At 41.8% G+C, this 20,160-nt stretch overlaps 2 protein-coding genes across 3 annotated transcripts in view; one reads left to right on the forward strand and one right to left on the reverse strand.

Annotated features, from left to right (window-relative positions):
• Positions 1 to 7,107: 7,107 nt before the first annotated feature.
• The window catches only part of LOC122428361 (placenta-specific gene 8 protein-like), a 34,263-nt gene continuing 21,210 nt past the window's right edge, over positions 7,108 to 20,160 (reverse strand). For both annotated transcript variants that reach the window (XM_043448338.1, XM_043448337.1), the window contains exons 3-5: positions 18,128 to 18,252; positions 9,461 to 9,575; positions 7,108 to 7,319 (exon numbers count right to left, since the gene is read on the reverse strand). In XM_043448338.1, coding sequence (XP_043304273.1) covers positions 9,471 to 9,575; positions 18,128 to 18,252 — 230 coding nt within the window. In that variant the 3' untranslated portion in view covers positions 7,108 to 7,319; positions 9,461 to 9,470. The remainder of the gene's footprint in view (positions 7,320 to 9,460; positions 9,576 to 18,127; positions 18,253 to 20,160) is intronic.
• Positions 10,118 to 12,578, forward strand: LOC122428360 (pyridine nucleotide-disulfide oxidoreductase domain-containing protein 1-like). Its single transcript, XM_043448336.1, is given in 3 exon segments — positions 10,118 to 10,457; positions 10,565 to 10,812; positions 10,814 to 12,578. Coding segments are annotated over 3 exon segments (1,434 nt in total). The 5' UTR covers positions 10,118 to 10,292; the 3' UTR covers positions 11,835 to 12,578.

Genomic DNA, 20,160 nt, shown 5'->3' on the forward strand with positions numbered 1-20,160 from the left:
GATTGTGAAGGCTGCAGCACGATGTGAATGCACTTAATACCACTGAACTGTGCACTTTAAAACGGTAAATTTTATGTTGTGTGTTTTACCTCAGTAAAAAATATGGGAAAAAATGACTGGTAACAGATTTAGAACCTGCTCTGCTCTGCTCTGCTAAGTCACGTCAGTCGTGTCTGACTCTGTGTGACCCCATGGATGGCAGCCCACCAGGATCTCCCATCCCTGGGATTCTCCAGGCAAGAACACTGGAGTGGGTTGCCATTTCCTTCTCCAATGCGTGGAAGTGAAAAGTGAAAGTGAAGTCGCTCAGTTGTGTCCGGCTTTTAGTGACCCCGTGGACTGCAGCCCACCAGGCTCCTCCATCCATGGGATTTTCCAGGCAAGAGTACTGGAGTGGGGTGCCATTGCCTTCTCCGTTAGAACCTGCTGCCACGTGGAAATTTGTGGCAGAGTGGAACCTGCTGCCATGTGGAAATTTGCGGCAGAATGGAACTGAACTTCTAGCTATGAAGCAGAAGTTCTATGAAAGCCTGAGGCAGAAGAAACTGAGTGAGGACAAAACTTGGGGATCACCGGCATCAGGTTCTAAGAGTATCTGGACCAGGCTCCAGTTCAGAAGTTTTTAGGGGTATTCTGTACTAAGAGAGTACTGCAAAAATACCTCCTCCAGAAGAAGACCCCCAACAATTTGGAGCAGAAATCAGCCGCTGTAAAATTAAAACCTAGACATTCTGGAGAGGGTGGAGAAAATTAGACTGATTAACGGGAGGATGAGATTGTGGGAAATGCAGAAAATGACTTGTTATAGAAGGACAGGGAAGCCTGACGTGCTGCAGTCCATGGGATCGCAGAGTGGCGGACACGTTCAGCCACTGAGGAACAATATTGTGTTATGCCCTGTTTCTAGGATAGGATAGGATAGGATAGGATAGAATAGACTAGAATAGGATAGAATAGAATAGGATAGAATAGGAGTAGAATAGAATAGGAGTAGAATAGAATAGAAGAATAGAATAGAATAGAATAGAATAGAATAGAATAGAATAGAGGTTTTGTCCCTACAGAGAGAACCAGATTGCCAGGACACAGGACTCAGAGCAGAAATGGAAAAGAAAAGTAAAGTGGAGAGGACTGAGGAAGGAAGCAGAGGGTAAAACAGCGTACCCCAGCTCAGAACTTCAACCCCAGCGCTGTAAGCATGGTCTGTACCTGAGTTACCACATTTGGGCTCCTTCAATGACTGTTGACTGGCAAGCACACTGGTCTCACAGCAGAGGGACAACCTGCGTCAGAAAAACTTTCGGTCCTTTTTCCTAGAGACCGTCATACAGAGTGAGGTAAGTCAGAAAGAGAAAAACTGATATGGCATATTAACACATATATCTGGAATCTAGAAAAAGGGTACAGATGAGCCTATTTGCAAAGGAGAAATAGAGACACAGATGCAGAAAACAAATGTATGGACACCAAGGGGAAAGGGAGTGGGTGGGAGAAATTGGGAGATTGGGATTGACATAACACCGTGTATAAAGCAGATAACTGAGAAGAACCTATTGGACAGCACAATATTGGACAGCATTAAGGAATTGTCCTTAATGCTCTGTGGTGACTGGAATGGGAAGGAAATCCAAAACAGAGGGGATATATATATATATACAATATGGCTGATTCATTTTGGTGTATAGTAGAAACTAACTATAAAGCAACTATATTCCAATAAAAATTAAAGAAAAAGAAAACTTGTCATCCTTTAAAAAATTCAGACTCCTGGATCCTACCGTAGATCTGAATGAGAATCTCTGGAAGAATAGGTCATTGTTGTAAGCTTCAACCACATTTATGCTCTGAAGTCTTTTCAATGTCACCAGGAAGACTTAGCCGGTACTATGGAATTTATGCCATCATAACTGACAACCCGGGCTGGGCAGCATGCCATCGCTTTGCCTCAGCCCTCCAAGAGGAACTTTACTGAGAACAGATGGACGGCAGCTCTAATCCAAGACACACGACACGGAGCACTTCAAGGCATCTGTGGCAGATTGCATTTTCCCAAATGGCTGCAATAGTAGCTCTGTCTCCTACGTTCTTCAAGCACTTTGCCACACTCCGTTAAGAGTTAGAGGAAGAGTTCCCAACCTCCAGGATCTAATGCCTGATGAGAAGAGGTGGAACTGATGTAATAATAATAGAAACAAAGTGCACGCTAACTAATGCACTGAATCATCCCCAAACCATCCCCCCACCTCCATCCATGGAAAAATTAGTGTTGGTCGCTCAGTTGTGTCCAACTCTTGGCCACCCCATGGACTGTAGACCACCAGGCTCCTCCATCCATGGGATTTTTCCAGGCAAGAATACTGGAGTGGGTAGCAATTCCCTCCTCCAGGGGATCTTCCTGACCCAGGGATTGAACCCACGTCTCTTTATGTCTTCTCCATTAGCAGGCAGGTTCTTTACCAACTGAACCACCAAGGAAGCCCCTGCTGTCTCTCACAAAACCAGTCCCTGGTACCAAAAAGGTTGGGTCCGCCGAGTTAGGGTCTGGGGTTCTTTCAATAAGAAGTTGTTCTTGTTTTCCCTGGATGCAATAAACTTTCTTTAAAAAAAAAAAGTAAGAATCTGTGTCCCCTTTCTCTTGAAACCAGGAGGACCTTTGCCACTTCCTCAATAAAGAGAGTTCAGCAGAAGTGAAGCTGTGTGACTCCTTAAACTAGATCATAAAAATGTCACTCACTTCCGTATGGTTTTCTCAAGATGCTTGCCCTGGACACCCAACAGCCCCACGGTGAGACAATCCGAGCAGCCGGTGGTGTGGCTAACGTGGAGAGGAACCCAAGCCCTTAGACTCAAGCTGAACCACAGCCAAGAGGCAACACTGTTTCCCAGCCCTGGTTGAGCTTCCCCAGTTCACACTGCATGAGCAGAAGCCAAGTATCCTACCCAAAGTATGAAAGTCACTCAGTCGTGTCTGACTCTTTTCGACTCTCTGGACTGTAGCCCACCAGGCGCCTCTGTCTACAGAATTCTCTAGGCAAGAATACCGGAGTGAGTAGCCATTTCCTTCTCCAGGGGATCTTCCCGACCCAGGGATTGAACCCAAGTCTCCTGCATTGGCAGGTGAATTCTTTACAATCTGAGCCACCAGGGAAACACCAAAGTATAAACTTCAAAAAAAATTAATTAATTTATTTTTGGCTGCATTGGGTCTTGGTTGTTGCACGTGGGTTTTCTCTAGATGCGGCTAGCAAGGGCTGCTCTCTTGTCGCTGTGTGCAGGCTTCTTGTGGTGGTGACTTCTCTTGCGGAGCACAGGCTCAGTAGCCTTGTGGCATGTGGGATCCTCCCAGACCAAGAGTTGAACCTGTGTGCTCTGCATTGGCAGGCGAATTCCTATCCACTGCACCACCAGGGAAGTCCCACAAATTGTTGACTCTTGAGTAGAAGAAATGGCTGTTGTTTAAGCCACTGAGCAGCAACAGCTGACTCTGATAGAGCAACCATGGCAGATAGAATGTGTGGATAATCATTACATACCCTGGAAAAGCGAAATGAATTCTCTTCTGCTGTCTTTGGCTTTGTCAATTTTTAAATCTTCTATTAACACTTGTCTTCTCCCCAACCTCAACCTCCTCTGAGGAGTTGCTCTTTCTTGTCTCTAGCAATTTGCTTCTAGCATGATGTAGCATTTAAGGAGTTTTTGATTTAAGGAGGTTTCCCTGGTGACTCAGATGGTAATCTGCTTGCAATGCAGAAGACCAGGGTTTGATTCCTGGGTCGGGAAGATTCCTTGGAGAAGTCGATGGCTACCCACTCTAGTATTCTAGTCCCGGGGACAGAGGAGCCTGGTGGGTTACAGTCCATGGTGGTCACAAAGAGTCAGCCACGACTGAGCAACTAACACACACAGGAACTGGCCTGGTATGAGGGAGCCTTAGCCACTGGGAATGTATGGGAGACAGCATAATATCAAGAGTGGGGAACTGAGACTACTAAAAACTGTCATCAGCTACATCAAAGATTTTTAAAAAACATTTTAATCTATCATAATTTTAAAGTAATTTTAAAATAAGCTACATGGGAAGCACATTATTTTGCTCAATAGCAGAATTCCACACCCATGCCAATCAACCCTGAGTGTTATTGGAAGGACTGATGCTGAGGCTCCAATACTTTGGCCACCTGATGCAAAGAGTCAGGTCATTGGAAAAGACTCTGATGCTGGAAAAGATTGAAGGCAGGAGGAGAAGGGGGTGACAGAAGATGAGATGGTTGGATGGCATCACTGACTCAATGGACATGAGTTTGAGAAATCTCCAGGAAGATAGTGAAGGACAGGGAAGCCTGGTGTGCTGCAGTCCATGGGGTCACAAAGAATTGAACACAGCTAAGCGACTGAACAACAGCAAGACCCATTCTGCATCTCTGGGGCTGTGGTTTCCGGGACTAGAAAGCTGAGAGGGAACTAAATTGCTCTGCATCAGAAAGGTATGTGGGCTTCACCCCCATGGTCACTGCAGCATATTTACAGTAGCCAATACATGGAAACAACAAGACAGATAAATGGATAAAGAGAATCTGTGTGTGTGTGTGTGTGTAAACATGTACACTTAAAGGCATTATGCTTAGTGAAATAAGTCAGACAGAGAAAGACAAATATCATATGATCTCACATACTTGTGGAATCTAAAAAACCAAACCAAATCAAAACCCAAAACACCCAAATTCATAGATATAGAGAACAGATTTGTGGTTGCCAGAGGTGGGAGGTGGGCAAATGAGGGTGGTCCTAAGATACAAACTTCTAGTGAATAAGTCATGGGGATACAAAGTACAACATGCTGACTATAGTCAATGACATTGTACTGCCTATTTTTGATATTTACTAATATGAGAAATCTTTCATAATTTGTGGTTAAGCCATAAAACAAAACAATTTATAAAATAGTATGCACACCACCCCATATTTTCGTAAGGAAAATGACTAGGAAAAAACTCCAAATAGTTTCATTTTGCATAAATGTCTTATCTGATTACAATTCTTGCCACTTTTTATACCTTTGAACCTAATCTAGTGACTTCTTGACACAATATTTTCCATGTGTTGGGTGAGTAAGAAGGAAATTAGGACAAATATGATCTGTCTCTGTTTTCATGATGCTTATCAATTACCATCGATGCAGGTGTTAAACCAAAACACAGAAAGATGAAGAGTGCTAGGAAGGCAAAAGACAGGGTATTGTATAAGTTTATAGTAGCAATCCTCAGAAGCCTGAACACTAGGGCCAATTTTTAAAGTTTTATTTATTAATTTTTGGCTGCACTGGGTCGTTGTTTCTGCGTGTGGGTTTTCTCTAGCTGTGGCGAGCAGGGACTACTCTCTAGTTGTGATGCGTGGGCTTCTTACTGAAGTGGCTCCTCTTGTTGCAGAACACAGGGTCCATTTCGCGCAGGCTCAGTACAGCTACTGTGAATGAGCTTCCTTGCCCCGTGGCCTGTGGAATCTTAGTTCCCTGACCGGGGATAGAACCTGTGTTCCTTGCATAGCAGGCGGATTCTTAGCTACTGGGCCACTAGGAAAGTCCTAGGGTTAATTTTTATAAGGAAAAAAACAAGACTTTTGTGTACTGTCATGAACAAAATAAGACTCAAAGTTCTGCTATTTGGACCCAGCACTGCCATTCTGTATATATTGGTGACCTTGTAAATGCCATTTCACTTTTCTTTACTGCATATTTGAAAGTTGCTGAGAGAGTAGATTTTGAAAGTTCTCATCACAAGAAAAAAATCTTGTAACTGTGTGGTGACGGATGTGAACTAGAATGACTGTGGTGACCATTTTGCAATATATACATGTGTCACGTTTTTATGTTGCATATCCAAGGACAGAGGAGCCTGGCAGGCTACAGTCCATGGTGTTGCAAGGAGTTGGACATGACTGAGTGACTGAGTGCACACACATACATACACACCCCTAATGCAATGTTATATGTCAGCTCTATGTCAATTACAAAATGAAATAAAATGCCAAGTTAACTTGGAAAAAAAAGAAAAGAAAAATTAAGTGGAGTCCTTGTGGCTGGCTTGCTACCAGAGACGACTTGGGAGAGGACAGAGACATGCAATGGGAATTTTAATTAGGTGGTTTGTTGTGTGGTTCATGGTAGAAATCCTCCCTGTGTGTATAAAATCTACAGTAAACTCTGAATTGCTAGGCAATTAATTCCTGGAAATGGTTTACTGTGAAGGCCTGCCAAAGGCGGATGAAACGCCCTGGGGGAGGAAACCACACTTTCCTGGGGTGAGGGGCCTTGCAGGGTAACACCTGGTCTCCTGGTGCAAGGAAAATCCAAAATAACAGAAGCCTTTTGACAACATTTAAAACACTTTTTATACTGGAAAATTTTCAAACTTATGTAAAGGTAGAAAAGTAGAATGAAGCATCTCTACATACTCATCATTCAACTTTGACATTTTGACAAACTTGGCTCATTTTTTAAAAGTAACCTATTGTATGCTATGTGGCAGCCTGGATAAGAGGGCAGTTTGGGGGAGAATAGGTACATGTACATGTGTGGCTAAGTCCTTTTGCCTTTCCCCTGGTACCATCACAACATTGTCAATCAGCTAGGACAGGCTCAGTTGCTCAGTCGTGTCTGACTCTGAGACCCATGGACTGTAGCCCACCAGGCTACACTGTCCATGGGATTATCACAGCAAGAATACTGGAGTGGGTTGCCATCTTCTCCTCCAGAGGATCTTCCCATTCCAGGGATCAAACCTGTGTCTCTTGTATCTCCCAAACTGGCAGGTGGATTCTTTACCATTGAGTCACCTGCGTGCATGCTAAGTCACTCCAGTTGTGTCTGAGTCTTTGCAATTCTAAGGACTGTAGCCTGCTAGGCTCCTCTCTCCATGGGATTCTCTAGGCAAAAGTACAGGAGTGGGTTGCTGTGCCCTCCTCCAGGGGACCTTTCCAACCCGGGGATCAAACTCATGTCACCTGGGGAGCCCCTAATTGGCTATACCCTAATACAAACAATGACAACAACAAAAACAGAAGCATATGGGAATGTTAATTTCCATGATGAAGTATTTAAAGACACAGAAATTGTTGAGGAAATTAATTTTTAATGGCAGTCATCTTAGAGAAGAGCACTGGAAACGTATTTCTTTCAAAGCAAATCAAAAATTAAAAATGTTTTGAAGCCATTTGAAGCCATATGATTAGCTGAATTAGTTTCTAAGATTTAGGATGAGATAGCACTGAATAGATGCAGTATTTCATTGCAGCATTTTCTTTCACTACCATGTGAATTTGACCTGTAGAAATCAGAAAAAGAAAGACCAAATCAATGAAAGAATTCCATCTTTACATTATCCTTGTTGCAAGTATCAAAACTTTCATTCTACTGCTATCTTACTGCCAAATTGCTACATATTTATTTCTAAATATGTATTTATTTGGCCACATGGCATATGGAATCTTGGTTCCTCGAGCAGGGATTGAACCCACACCCTCTGCAATGGAAGTGCAGAGTCTTAACCACTGGACCTCCAGGGAAGCCCCCAAATTGCTACATATTTAAAATTTATATCAAATCATGACCCCTGGTTCAGTACAATTTACTCAGTTGGTCAAGAAATTCATTCAGGTTTTTCCATAAGATTTTATGAACATTTTGGTCAACCCAATATTTGAATGAGTCACAGCCACTAGCTAAGATTCAATGAGTCTCCTAGGTTAGAGCTTACTATGCTTCCTTGCTTGAAAGTTGTATCTATTTATTCATCCACAATAGTTATTAAGTGACTACTATGTCAGGTACCATTGCTATGTCATTAGGTAAACCAACAGAATGTTTTGCAGATTGCCAGAGATAATTTCTCTTATCAAATGTCAGTGAATCATTATTTACACTAAGGCAAGAGACTCTAAAAGGCAGAGATCCCAGGACAATCTTTTTCATTAACTGGATGACTGGACCAGTAAATTGCCACATTCTATGTAGGGGACTACATACATATTCATTGGAAGGACTGATGCTGGAGCTGAAGCTCTAATAATTTGGCCACCTTCTGCGAAGAACTGACTCACTAGAAAAGACCTTGATTCTGGGGCAAGATTGAAGGCAGGAGGAGAAGGGGACGACAGAGGATGACACGGTTGGATGACATCACCGACTTGATGGACATGGGTTTGAGCAAGCTCCAGGAGTTGGTGATGGACAGGGAGGCCTGGTGTGCTGCAGTCCATGGGGTCGCAGAGTCAGACACGACTGAGTGACTAAACTGAACTGAAGTAGGGGACTAGGGTTACTTTGGCAAAATTCTGAATCGCATTGGTAACAAATGGCTTTAAAGAAACACCACTGCTTTGGAAGAGAAACAATAGTTGAGTCTCAGGAGGCAGGGGTACAAGGTGGTAAAAGAAGAAGAAAACTCACCGTGTTGACTCTGCTTGTAAATGGGTTAAGCACATCAGTCATTGAGGAAAGCAGTCAGAAGACAAATACTAAGATACTAAGATGGCACTAAAAGAAATGAGCTAAAATGTTCATGAAGAGGACATAATTTTGTGCTGCATGTGGCAAAAGAGCTGAGAGAGAGACAGATTGTGCCCATGTCAACTGTTCGCACAGATGAATGCAGTATCCTGATCAAACACTCTCGAAGACCTCTCAGGAGAATGGACTTTTAGAGAATAGCCTTTTCCAGGTGAAAATAAAACTTGGATGATGAATTCCATGGGACTGGCAGTAACAGACGGAAAGATAGGACTGAGTAAGCCATCATCCTCTTGCCTAAGAAAAATAGGAAGAACTAAGAAGATTAAAAATGTGACCAGGAGAGCTTAGGAAACTAGCATATGAGCAGTTGCCCAGCTTTGACAATATCACCGCCGAAAAGGCAGAACTCTTCTTCCTAAACGGGAGCTTTGGGCATTTTGGATAACTGGTTGAATTGTCCACACTTCATTCATAGAGACTAAGGTAGCTTTGTGGTGTTGACAAGAACATATCACCAGATACATTACATCGTCACGGTTAGTGTGACATCTCAGTGGGTTGCTGTTGACAGCACTGGACCTGAGATGTAGGCTTTGGGAAATGATGTTCTGTCATACACATATCTCTGGTACCTTCAATCATGATGCTGTGAAGATACACATGGAGGATATGCGGCACGTTTATCTGGTACATCATATGGCCACTCCACCTGTGGCAGACATCCTAACAAATCCCAGAATTCTTTCCCATCCAATCAGGGCTAGCCCTCTCTACCCAGGCTCTCTGGGAAGCTGAGTCCCAACTGATTGGTGCAGGCTGGCCATTGAAAATCATCTGCCCTCCCTTTGTCAAGGGCCATCTCATGGATCTGTGCGATAGAGAACCAAAGAAATCAAAGATACCTTTGAGAATTTCTTTTGCTACTCACAAATCAAAGAAGTCCCGCCAACTTACCAAGTATCTTTTATAAAGCATTCATTGCTTTTCTCTTTTCAATATCTCGCTTGAGTTGGCAAAGGGCACAGTGTGGTAAAAATGCCAGACACAGGAAATCTTTACAAATGGATCCCTGTGAAAAAACAAACAAATGGATCAACAGGTAGCCCATGAATAGTCACACAATTCCCTGCACTTGTTTCACTTTTCAAACTTCTTTAAAACATGCATTTTATGTCACTTGTTTATCATGTTATCTCTATTTTTCTTTTTATAAAAAATTCATTTATTTATTCATTTATTTTTGGCTGTGCTGGGTCTTCGTCGTTGCGCCGGCTTTTCTTTAGTTGCGGTGAGCGGGGGCTACTCTCCAGTTGTGCAGGCTTCTCATTTCAGTGGCTTCTCTTGTTGCAGAGCATGGGCTCTGGATGTGTGTGCTTCAATAGTTTCGGCTCCTGGGCTCTAGAGCACAGGCTCAATAGTTGTGACGCGCTGGCTGAGTTGCTCCATGGCATGTGGGATCTTTCCAGATCAGGGATAGAACCCATATCTCCTGCATTGGCATATGGATTCTTTACCACTGAGCCATCAGGGAAGCCCATCTCTATTTTTTTGATGACTAAGTGAAGTTAACTGACTTATTAACTAAATCACATAAACTGGTGGCAGTGACTGGTCTTTCTCCTCTCAAGCCAGTACCCTTTTCATCATAACGTACCATTTCAAATGATCTGCAGGTTACAATCATAGCCACAGTTCTCTATTATCTGTTCTGCAAGAGTTCTGTTTTTTTTTTTTTCCTTTTTAAAAACCTTTTGATCCCCACTGTAGTCCTCAAACCACTAAGACTATGGAGGCTCCGTGCTCGCCCCCGACGGCGGGGAAGTTCGTTGTGGTCGGCGGTGGCATCGCGGGTGTCACGTGTGCGGAGCAGTTGGCAATTAATTTTCCATCAGAAGATATTCTCCTGATAACAGCTTCTCCTGTTATTAAAGTGGTTACAAATTTCAAGCAGGTGGGAATTGCTTGAGCATGTTCACCTGTTGAGATTAACAAACCAGTGGGAAAGCCTGAAGATGAAGGAAAGCAAGGAATATATAACAAGGAAGGAGTCCTGAGGAGGTTTCTAAAGTATTGGAAGAATTTGATGTTGAAGAACAACCAAGTACCATGTTAGAAAATCGCTTTCCCAACATTAAGGTTATAGAATCTGGAGTGAAGCAACTAAAGAGCAAAGAGCATTGCATTTTAACTGAAGATGGCAATCAGCATATTTATAAGAAGCTCTGTCTGTGTGCTGGAGCAAAACCAAAATTGATATGTGAAGGAAATCCTTATGTGTTAGGAATCCGTGATACAGACAGTGCACAGGTATGAAATTGAAGGCTGTGAAGTAATTTGGGTCATTAAAGATAAAGCAATTGGGAATACTTTCTTCGATGCAGGAGCAGCTGAATTCTTGACTTCAAAGCTCATTGATGAAAAACCAGAGGCTAAAATTGCACGAAAAAGAACCAGATACACAACTGAAGGACGGAAAAAGGAAGCACAAACCGGAGCTAATGCTGGTAACATAGGCAGCGCCCTGGGACCCGACTGGCATGAAGGGCTGGATCTTAAAGGAACAAAAGAGTTTTCTCATAAAATTCACATTGAAACCATGTGTGAAGTAAAGAAAATTTACCTTCAGGAAGAATTTAGAATTTCTGAGAAAAAATCCTTGTCTTTTCCAAGAGACCATCATGATCAGTCAGTTACTACTGACAAAGAGATATGGCCTGTATATGTGGAATTGACCAATGAAAAGATATTTGGCTGCGATTTCATTGTCAGTGCTACAGGAGTTACACCAAATACAGAACCTTTTCTCTGTGGCAACAATTTTGATGTAGGAGAAGACGGTGGCCTGAAGGTGGATGACCACATGCACACGTCCCTTCCTGACATCTACGCCGCAGGTGATATTTGCACGGCCTCCTGGCATCCCAGCCCTGTGTGGCAACAGATGAGGCTGTGGACCCAGGCTAGGCAGATGGGCTGGTATGCGGCAAAGTGCATGGCTGCAGCTAGCGTGGGAGAGTCCATTGACATGGATTTCAGCTTTGAACTTTTCGCTCATGTAACAAAATTTTTTAACTATAAGGTTGTATTACTGGGAAAATACAATGCACAGGGCTTGGGTTCAAACCATGAACTACTGCTGAGGTGTACCAAAGGGCAGGAGTACATCAAAGCCGTCCTGCAGAACGGGCAAATGATGGGCGCCGTCTTAATTGGTGAGACTGACTTAGAAGAAACATTTGAAAATTTAATTTTAAACCAGATGAACCTTTCAGCATATGGAGAAGATCTGCTGGATCCAAATATTGATATAGAAGATTATTTTGACTAGAAATGGCATTTCAAGAGCTACATCACATTGCAAATAAGATTTAAAAAGTCAGAGGATTACACAGATTTAATGATGACCAGCTGAAGTTAAAATAATTTATAGATTTTTTTTTTCCTAACAAAAAATTGACCACTAATTATGTAAAGATAAGTCTGAAGTATCCATTTCTGTGTTTTAAACTTAGAGACATTCATTTGTGATTTAGCTTTGAAACGAATTAGCTTGTTATCTACTTAACCAACAGTGTGGTATCTGGTTAACATACCAGATCCATTCTTTGACCATGAGAGGTCAAAGGCAGGCTGTGGTTTCAAGAAGCTTACTCTTGTAATCTACTTAAGCAGATGTGTAGCAGTATCTTACTTGCTATATTATTTGTATCGATACCTTATTCCTTCCTTATTTGCGTTCTACAACTGTTGTTACATGAAATCACTCACTTTCTATGATCAGCCTTTGTAAGCCAGTTGTGTGAAAAGAAAAATACAGCTAGTTGTGGCAAGACATAAAGAACTTAACAAAGTTACATGAACTTAATCTCTTACGTATTTCACATTTAAAGGGTTTTACAATAGTTAATTTATTTTTCCTGTTTCATACTGTAAATTTATGCAATTCATGATCTCAAGACCTCAGAATGTCTCAAATTCTCAAGTTTTCAATACTTCAGAGATAAATTTTGAACATGTAGCTCCATATGTATAAAATATTGATAAAATTGTCTTAAAATTAAACTTCTGGTTAACTACAAAAAAAAAAAATAAAAACCTTTTGATTTACTTACTAATTTTACTGATGTGGAATGATTCCCTTTAAAGCCAGCTGTGTAATGCACCAATTTTTCCAATTGATTGTGAGTATAGTGCTAGATCACACCTCACCCTGTACCCCTCGAATCATTTTCATTGACATCTCTCATGTTCTGCAAGGGAGGCAGTCCACAGTAAGAGAGGATATATACATTATGGGCAAAAGAAGAAATTAGAGAATGAAGAGTGTCTAGAAAAACTGTAGAAAGAACTGCTTTGCAGAGTTTTGAAGGCCCTCTCCATGGGAGGTGCAGTTGGGTCTTCGATGACCCGTGGGTAGAGATGCCTTACAAGGGACTCCTGCTCTGTACGGTCAGCACTGGGTGACCCGAGGGGTCTAATCTGATGAGCAGGTTATGTGACTGTGTGTCTTGACTGACTGAAATATTTTGCACTCCACTTTTGGATAGCACTTATTTTTTAAAATGTTGAATTTAGTACAATTCCCAATTTCCAGTGTGAACAGAGAGACGGAGAGAGAGAGAGAGAGCAGGAAAGAGAAAGAGAGTAGATTTGGCCTATAAAGTTTGGGAGTTCCTAAGTGGTGAGAAAAGTGATTTAATTTTCATAAACTTTTTTCATTGCTATAGTGATTTTGATTTTCATCTAACAGAGAAAGTGTGTGGAATAAAGACTGGACAACAAGATAACCATGTTAGAAATCTAGTGTTGTGACCCTCATCAAATAGAGGAACAGATACTCAGTTTGAAGACAATTTGGTCCCTTGGCCATTTCTTTTTCCCTGAAAAATCATCCAAACCCTTTAACCCTTCCTCAAAGTGCTTGTTTTTTTCCCATGCTTCAGTTCATTATTTTTATTCATCTTTTAAGCCTTCATTAAACCAACATTTATTTAATATACATAATATGTTATTAATATAAAAAAGAAAATATTCAACAAGGATGTAACTAGTTTTCTGTTCCAGCGTGTCTATACTTGTCTTTATCTCAGGAAGTCTGTAGGAGAAAAAAGTCCCACTATTATTTGCTGAGAAACCTAGGGAAACCTTTAGAAAACACACCCTAATTCTAAGTCTGTTTCATATACAGATATAGAGACTATTGAGAAGAAAAAAAACATTCCTTTTTCAAATGAGAGGACATGAACTACAGGTTTACACCATGCTGAAGTTAGCAAGGGACATAAATGCCTTGACCAGAACAGCTTTTTGGGAAATGGTACCAGAAACAAAGATTTTTGCATTCATCACTCTGTTTGGAAAAGGGGACTGGCGCTTCACTTGTTTGGAAGCTGTTAAAAAAAAAAAAAAAGAAATCTGGTCATGAGCACTGGTTACAGAATCACTAAGCAAATGAATGGGTTGTGGTACATGACTCAATACACATGGACTTGGGAAGACAAGATGGTCAAGTGGGAAAAAACTAGGCCTGACTGTAAGTCAGAATAAATTTGAGCCCATGGGGTGGGGTGAATTGAGAGAGTGGCATAGATGTATATACACTGCCATGTATAAAATAGCTAGTGGGAACCTGCTGTATACACTGGGAGCTCAGCTCAGTGCTCTGTGATGACCTAGAGACGTGGGATGAAGCAGGGTGGGTGGGAGGTCCAAGAGGGAGGGATTTTATATATATATATACATAGAACTGATTCACGTTGCTGTACAGAAATGAATACCACATTGTAAATTTTGTTTACATTTCAATTTAAAAAAATAAAGTAATAATTAAAAAAAAAAACAAACCAAAAAACTTGAGCCCAGATTTCAGCATTTCCATGTTCTATGACCTTAAGGCTTTCTTATTCCTGCTTTTCATGTCCACGAAGTGGAGATATCACTGCCTGCACCACAAAGCATTTGTAAGTAGTATATGAGCAAATATATGTCTGAGCAGTATTCCAGCACATAGGAGTTCAACCTGTGGTTGATTCTTCTGTTTCTCCTCTGCTGTGCGGGTTGTGGCCCCAGCCAAGGGGATGCTCTCTTGCCTGTGTCCATGAAGGGAGGGGCAGGTCAGAGAGGCTGTGTTGGGGCAGCTTTATAAATGTTTGCATAGATGTAAAGGGGAAACAAGCAGAGAACCTGAACTACACAAATCAGTCCTAGGGTTTACCAGCCATTTTAGAGGTCTGTTCTAAGAAAGAAGACTAGAGATAACACTGTCTATAAATACACTTATATAATAGACACCAAGAAAACTTATTATAGAATCCTAGACCCTAGGAAGATCTTGGAAATCATCTTGCACAACTTTTTCATGAAAGATAAGAAAACTGATGCTAACAAATGACTTGTCAGAGAGCCCCAAAGTGAGCTAGTTCCTGAGCGTTTCCAGAAACTTATCTCCGGAATTCAGCTAAGCACTCCCTCCTCTGCCCCCTTAGGGACCACTTGGAGAATCTCACTCCCATATACACAACTACATACACCCAGGTACACAACTACGTTCACAACTACATACACCCAGCACTCAGCGTGTGGTTTGGGGAAGTTTATGGAACAGTCCCGAAGTTAAGAACCCTGGAATTAAGTTCTGCTGCCTTCTGAGGGATGTAAATGAGAACACAGGGACTGCTGAGAGAGTCAGGCAGCTGAGCAAGCCCACGGGAGGGATGCAGGCTGCCCAGAGACAGCTGAGCTAAGAACAGAAAGTTACAATAGTTACTCACTGAGCACGTATTACTTGCCAGACCCTGTGCCAAGGCCTTTCCCTGCATTTTCTCCTGTGGCTCTTAACTACACCACCTTAGGGGAGGTATCATCCTTACCATTTTATCAGAGAGCCAAGGCTTAGGGAGGTGAATTGTTATTAGTCACCATGAGTGAGAGGCTAAGTTTTCAGGAATACAAGTACCTCATGTCACTTCTGTGTTTAAAAGGATTTTAATCGCTTTCCAGCTCACTTAAAATGAAAGCCAGATTTCCTAATACGGTCTGCAAGGCCCTGGAAGGTCTCACTCTTGCTAATGCTCTGATATCATCTTCTTCTATTACCACTCCCCATCTCCCACCCCACCTCCAGTCTTTCCACCTCTCTGGCTGCTTGCTATGTCTAGGACATTCCAGGTAAGCTCTACTTCAGGACCTTGGCTCTAGCTCATTCCTCTGCCTGGACCTTTCCCAGATGAGCCATCCTCTCATCCTTTTAGGTCTTTATTTTCTCCCCCATCCAAGTACTAACCAGGCCCGACACTGCTTAGCTACCAAGGTCAGAAGAGACTGAGCATATTTAGTGTGGTACAGGCATAGACTAGGTCTTTACCTTCTTACTGAGTCTTTCCTGATAACGCGATTTAAAATTAGAACCTTTCAACACTAAATTCCTCTTCCTTGTTTCATTTTCCTCTATTGTACATATCACCAACCTATACATTATATTCTTACTTATTCTTAGTTATATTGTAACAGTTTTCTTCCATTAGTGTCTAAGCTCTCCCATTGACAACCATCACAGTAATAACTGATGGAGGCAAGAATCTATCACGGATGTTACAACTAGTGGGTAAAAGTTTGATTTACATCTCTCTACAAGATCCGTATCCATTATAAAGGGGAAAATAGCAACTTTGTGGTGGAGAATCTTGACAGACACTATCTTAACTAAGGAATCAAAGTGAACATTACACACAATGAGATAACTTGATGTCATGTGATGCAAGGCGAACATAGCCTCACTTTTATAGAGTTGATGCCCAAAGTGTACAACCAAAATCTTATCATAAGGAAACATTTGACAAGCCAAATTGAGGGATAGTCTATGAAATAACTGATCTGTCTTCATTTAAAAAAAAAAAAAAAGACTGAGAAAATCTTCCATATTATAGAAGACAACTGAATGACTTCTTTCAGTTCCAGTGGCCCCAGTTCATCTTAACCCTCCCAGCCCCTGCATGATTGCAATTTTCCATTGACAGAATCACTTGCCCGGCTCTGCCTGCTTTCATCGTTAGATCTCTCTTCAGATTATTCCCAACCCACACCCTCTAATACTGTCCACAGGTGCTCTGTGTCTCAAGTGATACGGGCACACACACCCATGTTACCCTATCTTCTTCTTCAAGAGAGGGCAAACAGTTGGCTTAACTCCTCAGCATCTCTATCTCATCACTGCAGCTTTGCCACCGCTCCCTTGAGGCAGTTCTAGGGACAGACAGATGCCACAGACATCTCCAATCAACCCCCAGGGGCCCTTACTCAGCTCAGCTGAGGGCAGAATTTCACATTTTTGTTGCCCTGGATAGTCCAGAAAGAAAGTAAAGGCCAGGGGTTGGCAGAAGCTGGTCCAGACAACTCATTTTTTTTTTTTCATCTAAAGAAAGTTATCGGGATAATTAGTAAAGTTTAAATAATACCCATGGATTAGTTAATAGTACTGTATCAATGTTAAATTCCTTTTGATAATAGTATTGTGATAAAATAAGAGAATGTTCTTGTTTTTAAGAAATACACACTGAAATAGAGATAATAGGGTATCAAGTTTTTAATTTACTCTCAAATGATTCAGAAAAAAAATAGAATAGATAAATAGAGACAAGAAAGAGAGAAAATCAATCAAATCTGGTACTTTTTAAATATTGGGGGAATCTGGGTGAAGATTGTTTAGGAAGTCTTTGTACCACTTCTGTGACTTTTAAGTCTGAAATTATGTTAAAATAAAAATCACAAAAAAATTGAAGTGAGCTCCATGAAGACAGGAATTTTTATTTCCTTTGTTCATTGGTGTGTCTTTAGCATCTGTCCTTGGTATGTTCTGCATATTCAATAAATCCCCGTTGAATGAATGAATAATAGCTTAGGACTTAACAAGGTTCTAGGTCCGCAATAATATCTTTTGAGTGAATGAACACTGTTTTACGAGTTATCAGTGAAGTAACTGGCTCAAAAATGTGCCAGCTCCGTGGGGATCTGTATACACCCATTTTTCACCTAAGGCTTTCTAAGCAACAGCCACCCACCCTGCAGAGTCCACTGTCTGGCTCTGAGTAAATCCAGGAGAGACTCTGTGCTGACCTTCATCCCTCACCTGCTCATCTCCAGCAGCTTTATCAGAGACACATCTATTGCATCAATAAAAAGTTTTATTGTGAATTATCCCAAGGGATAGATAGATAGTCTCTGTAAATCATTTGAAAAGTGTAAGATGTGGGGGTAAGGGATAGTTATGGAGTTCGAGAAGGTCATGTACACACTGCTATATCCAAAATGGAAAACCAACAAGGACCCACTGTACAGCACACGGAACTCTGCTCAATGTTATGTGGCAGCCTGGATGTAATGGATACGTTTATGTGTATGGCTGAGTCCATTCGCTGGACACCTGAAATTGTCACAATATTGTTTATCACCTATACCCCAATACAAAATAAAAAGTTTAAAGGAAAAATGTTTAGGACGGCAGTGGAGAAAAGACTAGGGTCAAGTCATGATGATGAGGAGGGCAGTCATGGAGATGTGGTCAGACTGAAGGAAGGCTGTTGGGCTGTCTGGGTGACTATTTCATGGTGGACGTGGGCGACTCACCGGGATGCCGTATCGGGTCCGATACATTGTCCTCATGGCGACACTTGATCCGCACAGGCAGAATTCGTTCATGTCAGAGGCGATCTGACACGAAAGGCACAGGGGACAGAAGGCCCCACAGAGACCTGAATGCAGGGTGAAACCACAGAGGAATCAGTCAAGACTGTAAGGAGGTTGACTTAATCACACCTCTTCCAAGGGCTTCCCGTGTGGCTCCGTGGTAAAGAACCCGCCTGCCAGTGCAGGAGACATAAGAGATATGGGTCCGATCACTGGGTTGGGAAGATCCCCTGGAGGAGGGCAAGGCAACCCACTCCAGTATTCTTGCCTGGAGAATCCCATGGATGGAGGAGCCTGGCGGGCTACAGTCCATGGAGTTGCAGAGTCAACACAACTGAGCATACCACTTTCAAGAAAATACATACTCAGGAAATGGCCTTAATGGACATTTGGTGAAAACAATGGGGTCACCTGGCTCTTTATGTCTTGCTTCTAGATCCCTCACACACTGGGGAAATTTGCTCGTCATATGCCAGGTCAGATTTAACTGCAAAACACCTGCCTTGCCAGGATGGGAGGGGAGTTTGGGGGAGAATGGATGCATGTATACATATGGCTGAGTCCCTTCGCTGTTCACCTGGAAACTATCACAACATTGTTTGTTAATCGGCCATACCCCAATACAAAATAAAAAGTTTAGAAAAAACATTGCTTTAAAAAAAATTGCTAACTTCTCCCCTGACAATCTTAACTCATTAAATCATCAAAATAGTCACCCCCCTCCCAAAAAAGTTCCTGCCTTGTTGATATGAGCATGTCCAAATTATCTTTCTTCCTTATCCTTGTTTATATTTGGAGCACTGGCATAGGAAGTTTGTGGCGTCTGAATGTCTGAGAAACCCTCTGAAAACTGTGGGAGGGTGCTTAGGATCAGAAAACATTGAGTAAAGAGATCATTGGAAAACTGAGATAAGCAGTAGGAAACAGATTCTAGACGGTCATTCTGGCTAAGAGTAAAGTTCTATTATTGTTATGAGGATCGAAGCAAGTAAAAGTTAAGGGATATTGACATAAAAACTTAAAAAGCATATTGAACTTTCACTTTTAAGAGTCTGTGTGAGACAAAAAAGGACCTGAGAAAATAGAGACAAACAGGAAACTGTTCTCAAACGTGCTGAGTTCAAGCTTATTTTGAAAAACTTATTTTAGGGTGGAGGTTTGTCATGGCTGTACCCTGGATGAGATAAGAAAACTCTTATTTTTTGATTGATGGTTTTCAGCAAAAGGCTGTCTCCACAGAACTTGGAACTTCCATCATATACACACACATAAAAGAGGCTCTTTCTCAAGACAGTGGAAAGACTAGCCCCACAGAGAATGTCTACATCCCTTTGGGCAATAGACTAGGAAACAAGGAAATTGTCTTACACCAAAGCGTGTTTGGTACTGTGAAAGAGTTTAAGGTTAGGAAAGCTAAAAACCGAAAGCTTCCTGAAATGGATCGACCACAAGATTCATAAGAATAGTGAAAACTGGGAACACAGACTCAGCCCTGTAGGGAAAGGAGAAGATTGGAGAAACACATCAAGAACACAGGGATGCTAATGAGGTGGGAAATATAAAGCCAGATGATCCATCTGGATAAGGATAATAAATTCAAGGCAGGCAGACAAAATGAATGAATAAAACAGGTTGAAAAAAACACTAGCCAACAGTGGATGATGGACATGAATATGGCAAACTGTAGAGTGAAGGTCCCTTTGAATAGGGTTAACTAATGAGGTTAGAAGACTCTTAAGAGTCCCCTGGACTGCAAGATCAAACCATTCAATCCTAAAGGAAATCAGTCCTGAATATTCATTGGAAGGACTAACGCTGAAGCTGAAGCTCCAGAACTGTGGCCACCTGATGCGAAGAGCTGACTCATTGGAAAAGACCCTAAGGCTGGGAAAGATTGAAGGCGGGAGGAGAAGCGGGTGGCAGAGGCTGAGATGGTTGCATAGCATCACAAACTCAATGGACATGAGTTTGAG

Source organism: Cervus canadensis, chromosome 26 (assembly GCF_019320065.1).
Source record: "Cervus canadensis isolate Bull #8, Minnesota chromosome 26, ASM1932006v1, whole genome shotgun sequence".
Lineage (NCBI taxonomy): Eukaryota > Metazoa > Chordata > Mammalia > Artiodactyla > Cervidae > Cervus > Cervus canadensis.